General features: G+C 46.7%; 1 protein-coding gene across 1 annotated transcript; it reads left to right on the forward strand.

Annotated features, from left to right (window-relative positions):
* Positions 1–1,178: 1,178 nt before the first annotated feature.
* Positions 1,179–4,136, forward strand: NMB (neuromedin B). The gene is made up of 3 exons (XM_032233124.1): positions 1,179–1,326; positions 3,301–3,518; positions 4,095–4,136. The coding sequence occupies exons 1-3, from the start codon at positions 1,179–1,181 to the stop codon at positions 4,134–4,136; spliced, it is 408 nt and encodes a 135-aa protein (XP_032089015.1).
* The last annotated feature ends 1,780 nt before the right edge of the window (positions 4,137–5,916 follow it).

Raw genomic sequence — 5,916 nt, forward strand, 5'->3', positions numbered from 1 at the left:
TCTCCCTCCCTCCCTCCTTCCTCCCTCTTTCTTTCCTCCCTCCCTCCTTCCCTTCCTTTTTCTCTCCTTCCTCTCTTCTCCCCTTTCTTCCTCTTTTCTTCCCTCCTGTTCTTCCTTTCTCCTTCCCTCCTTCCCTGCCTTTCTCTCTCCTTCCCTTTTCTCTCCTTTCTTCTTTCCTCCTTCCTTTCTCTCTTCTCCCTCCCTCCATCTCTTCCCTTCCTTTCTCTCTACTTCCTTCCTCCCTCCTTCCTTTCTCTCTCCTTCCTCCCTTCTTCCATTCCTTCCTATCTCCTTCCCTCCTTCCTAATTCTCTCACCTTCCCTGCCTTTCTCTCTTCTCCCCTTTTCTCTCCTTTTCTTTTTCTCTCCTTCCTCTCTTCTCCCCTTCCTTCCTATTTTCTTCCCTCCTGTTCTTTCTTTCTCCTTCCCTCCTTCCCTGCCTTTCTCCTTTCCTTTTCTCTCCTTTCTTTCCTCCTTTTCTCTCTTTCCTCCCTCTCTCCATCCCTTCCCTTCCTTTCTCTCTCTTCCTCCCTCCCTCCATCTCTTCCCTTCCTTTCTATCTACTTCCTCCCTCTCTCCTTCCCTCCTTTCTGTCTCTCTCCTTCCTCCCTTCTTCCATTCCTTCCTATCTACTTCCCTCCTTCCTTATTCTCTCGCCTTCCCTGCCTTTCTCTCTCCTCCCCTTTTCTCTCCTTTCCTTTTTCTCTCCTTTCTTCTTCCCCCCTTTCTTTCTCTCTTTTTCTCCCTCCCTCCATCTCTTCCTTTTTCTCTCCTTCCTCCCTTCTTCCATTCCTTTCTCCTTCCTTCCTTCCTTCCCTTCCCTACCTTTCTCTCTCCTTCCTTCTTAGTTCCCTTCTTTTCTCTCTCCCTCCTCCCTTCTTCCCTCCTCCTTTCCTTCCTTTCCCTCTCCTTCCTTCCTTCCCTTCCTTTCTCCCTCTTTCCTCCCTCCCTCCCAGGCTCCTTTTGAAGCTCCACCGATCGTCGCAGATGGTCTCAGCCGTCCACTCAACGACGTGGCGGGGCCACCGCTCCCGTCCCCGCCCCTGCTGCCCGGCTACTTAAAGCGGGGACGGGATTCCAGGGAGGAGGACGACGACCCGAGACGGGCTGGGAAAAGCAGGGCAGGAAGGCGACCCCTACCCCGGCGGCAAAACGAGACCCACCTTCCTCCGTCGAGCCATGGCCCGAGGCGGACAAGCCAAGAGCCGCAGCCTGCGGGTGGGCGGCGTGGCTTTCCTGATCCTCTTCTCCGCCCTCTCCGCCTCGCCCTCGCCCGCCGAGAGGAGGAAACAGCCCTTCCGGCTCAGGGAGAACCTCTGGGCCACAGGTAGGGGCTCCTCCGCCCGTCCTCCCGAGGAGCGCCGTGGAAGCTCCCAGTCCATCAGCATCCTGGGCTCCTTCCAAGAACAGCGCTTGATGCGGGGGGGAGGGCATTAACAGATGAACAGAGCTGGAAGGGACCTTGCAGGTCATCTAGTCCAACCCCCTGCCCAAGCAGGAGACCCTACACCTGCCTCTACCTAGGATCGAACTCACAACCCCCCCCCCGGATTGTGAGGCGAGAGGAGCAGCCCCAATAGCCGCCCCCTCCAACGCACTGAACAATTGTGGGTCCAGTCGCGAGGGTGGGAGGTAGTGGGGGGGGGGGGCTTCTGGAGATCAACCGGGCACCCCTTAATCACAGAGAACATCCCCGAAGAAGCAGGAGGACAAGGACTTGCTAACGGACCTTTAGGATCCCCTGTGGGGGGGGGGGGTGCGGCCAAAGGGAAGCTCGCATGAAGTTCTAGTGTATAGCCTCGATTGTCCTTGCACTCGAACGAAATTGGTTGAGTTCCGTCGCAGCCTCCCTTGAGGCTGGAGCGTCTCGCCGGGTGGCCAAGATGCTTTTTGACCCCCTCTATTTCAGGACTTTTTGCCTTTCTTAAAAGCGCCGGGAAACGGCGTTCCGTTTAATGCCCGCTTGGTTACTTACTACACCTTTGGCGTGTAGGACGGCGCGGTTAGAAGCCGCTACAACGTACGGTGTGTGTGGGGGGGGGGGGGGGATTCAGCACCCGGAAGGGAGGACAGCTCCGCAAACGAGCCTGATTCTTTGAGATAGAAAAAGAAAATTAATGGATTGCCTATGATTTAGGTTAGGAAAGCAGAGCGTATTTTTCACGAGCAACTGTGAGCGCCGTGTGTGTGTGTGTGTTTGTGTGTGTGTGTGGGCTCTGTTCTTTTTAACACGGACACGCTCATCATTTTATTCCTGAATATGCAACCTCCTTTCAAATCAATGCCAATAGGGAGTGAATAGATGGTTTCTTCCTCAGTAGCTCCAGATTTGAAAGTGGCTGAAGGCTGAAAGCAATACTTCGGTCCTTTGGTGATGTAGTTAAATGCTGTTTCTTCACATATCTGGTCCATGGTGATCTAAGCAGCGATCCTCTTTGGGTGGACGGCGGTAAACAAAGGATTAAAGAGAAGGAAAGAGCAAAAGAGTGATGGAGGGAAGGAAGGAGGCAAGGAAAGAAAGATGGAGGAGAAATTCTCTTTAGTTTCGAAAGGAAGGATGGAAGGAAGGATGGAAGGAAAGAAAGATGGAGGAGAAATTCTCTTTAGCTTTAAAAGGCAGGAAGGAAAGAAAGAAAGAAAGAAAGAAAGAAAAAAGAAAGAAAGAAAGAAAGAAAGAAAGAAAGAAGGAGAAATTCTCTTTAGCTTCGGAAGGAAGGATAGAAGGAAAGATGGAGAAGAAATTCTCTTTAGCTTTGAAAGGAAGGAAGGAAGGAAAGAAAGAAAGAAAGAAAGAAAGATGGAGGAGAAATTCTCTCTAGCTTCGGAAGGAAGGCAGGAGAGAGAGAGAAGAAATTCTCTTTAGCTTAGGAAGGAAGGAAGGAAGGAAAGAGGAAGAAAAGAAAGATGGAGGAGAAATTCTCTTTAGCTTTGAAAGGAAGGAAAGAAAGGAAGAAAGGAAAGAAGGAAGGAAAGAAGGAAGGAAAGAAAGATGGAGGAGAAATTCTCTTTAGTTTCGGAAGGAAGGCAGGAGAGAGAGAAGAAATTCTCTTTAGCTTAGGAAGGAAGGAAGGAAGGAAGGAAGGAAGGAAGGAAGGAAGGAAGGAAGGAGATAGGGAGGAGGAATTCTCTTTAGCTGTAGAACAACTATATTGGTTGCCTCCAAAATGCCAACACAATATTCATAACAGCAACAAGAGGTTAACCTGGTGAACCAGCCTTTTGATTTATTTAACCTAAAATTGTGTGTGTGTGTGTGTGTCTGTCTGTCTGTCTGTCTGTCTGTCTGTCTGTCTCATTCCAGGGCATTTCATGGGGAAGAAGAGCCCCCTGAGCCCCATCCCCCTCCGCTCATCGTTCTTGGAAGGAGCAGAGCTCAACCAGAGCCCCAGAGCCTTTAGTCCAGCAGTCACAGGCATCATAGATAGCATGAAGGACCTACTGACCAGACAACTTCTCGAAATCCTTTTGCAGCAGAAGCTTCTGGAGGAGAACCAAGGCGAGCAGGCTCCCCAAGAGCAGGTGAGATTCCTGGAGGACTTCTCTCTCCTTTCTTCTTTCCTCCTTCCTTTCTCTCTCTTTCCTCCCTCCTTTCCTTTCTCTCTCCTTCCTTCCTCCCTCCTTCCCTCCTTTCTTTCTCTCTCCTTCCTCCCTTCTTCCATTCCTTCCTATCTCCTTCCCTTATTCCTTACTCTCTCACCTTCCCTCCCTTTCTCTCTCCTCCCCTTTTCTCTCCTGTCCTTTCCTTTTTCTCTCCTTCTTCTTCCCTTCTTCTTTTCTCTCAGAAAGGTTGGCAGTTCAAATCCCTAGGGCCGTGTAACAGAGTGAGCTCCCGTGACTTGTCCCAGCTTCTGCCAACCTAGCAGTTCAAATGCACGTAAAAAATGCAAGTAGAAAAATAGGGACCACCTTTGGTGGGAAGGTAACAGCATTCCGTGGCATTTAGTCATTCCGGCCACATGACCACGGAGACGTCTTCAGACAGCGCTAGCTCTTCGGCTTTGAAACAGACATGAGCACCGCCCCCTAGAGTCAGGAACGACTAGGACATATGTATGAGGGGAATCTTAAACTTTTTATTCTCGTTTGCCATTGCAGGAAATGCCAGCATTAATGAAGTTGCTTTCGAAATACGTTTAATAGCAAAGAACACAGGAAGACGTGAACTGGGGAAGGAAGGTAGACGTGTTCCTGGAGTCCTTGTTTCAATCAGATGTAAAAATAAAAAAGTGGGGAGGGGCATTCTGGGTGGAAAATACAGAAAACGTCTACTGATTCCCTGTGTAATGGTTGCTGTCAAGGGGAGGGGAAGGGGAGAGAGACATTGTCCGCAAAGGCCCATCTTTACACATTGGAAACCAAGGTAGACACTGTGCAGGTACATCCTCTAATAAGCATCAACACTCCAGCATCACTTCAGTGAGATGCTGAAGAATTCAAAAGGTGGCCAAGCTGTACTTGTTAGCTTTTCCAGGTCTTTGGTGTGAGGTCAAAGAAACAGGATTTGTGGTTTGCTACAGAAACTAAAAGAAGAAGTGACTAAGAACCAGCCCTCCTTATTCCTCTGTTAGCTGAGACTCCAGATTCTTTGCTCCTTTTGGTAAATGCAACCCACCAAGCAACTCTGGCTTGCAAAACTTCATTTACTTCAAGAGGCTCATGAAGTCATGCCGTGGAGCTAAGGTGGAGCTTGATGATCTGGAGGAGGGTGTGATTCATGGTGGGAATAGATAGATAGATAGATAGATAGATAGATAGATAGATAGATAGATAGATAGATAGATAGATAGATAGATAGATAGATAGATAGAGATAGAGATAGATAGATAGATATAGAGATAGATAGATAGATGATAGATAGATAGATAGATAGATAGATAGATAGATAGATAGATAGATAGATAGATAGATAGATAGAGATATATACTATAGAATAGATAGATAGATAGATAGATTAGATAGATAGATAGATAGATAGATAGATAGATAGATAGATAGATATACTATAGAATAGATAGATAGATAGATAGATAGATAGATAGATAGATAGATAGATAGAGAGATTATAGATAGATAGATAGATAGATAGATAGATAGATAGATAGATGATAGATAGATAGATAGATAGATAGATAGATAGATGATAGATAGATAGATACTATAGATACTATAGATAGATAGAAGATAGATAGATAGATAGATAGATAGATAGATAGATAGATAGATAGATAGATAGATAGATAGATAGATGATGGATGGATGGATGGATGGATGGATGGATGGATGGATGGATGGATGGATAGATACGATAGATAGATAGATAGATAGATAGATAGATAGATAGATAGATAGATAGACAGACAGACAGACAGACAGACAGACAGACAGACAGACAGACAGAAAGAAAGAAATGGGGATAGGGAGTGAGATGATAGATAGATAGATAGATAGATAGATAGATAGATAGATAGATAGATAGATAGATACTATAGATACAATAGATACAATAGATGGATGGATGGATGGATGGATGGATGGACGATTCCGAAGGCAACTTCTGTTCCATTGATTGATTGTTCTCACTGTCAGAAATGTCCTCCTTATTTCTAGGTTGAATCTCTCTTTGGTCAGTTTCCATCCATTATTCCTTGTCTGGCTTTTGGGTGCCTTGGAAAATAGCTTGACCTCCACTCCCCTCTGTGGTAGTCCCCCAAATATTGGAAATCTGATCTCATGTCTCCCCTGGTCCTTCTCTTCACTAGACTAGCCAGGCCCAGTTCCTGCAAACATTCATTGTATGTTTTAGCCTCCAGTTCCCTAATCATCCTAGTTGCTCTTTTCTGCACTTTTTCTAGAATCTCAACATCTAGACCTGGGGTAGTCAACCTTTTTATACCTACCGCCCACTTTTGTATCTCTC

Source organism: Thamnophis elegans, chromosome 16, assembly GCF_009769535.1.
Source record: "Thamnophis elegans isolate rThaEle1 chromosome 16, rThaEle1.pri, whole genome shotgun sequence".
Taxonomy (NCBI): Eukaryota; Metazoa; Chordata; class Lepidosauria; order Squamata; family Colubridae; genus Thamnophis; species Thamnophis elegans.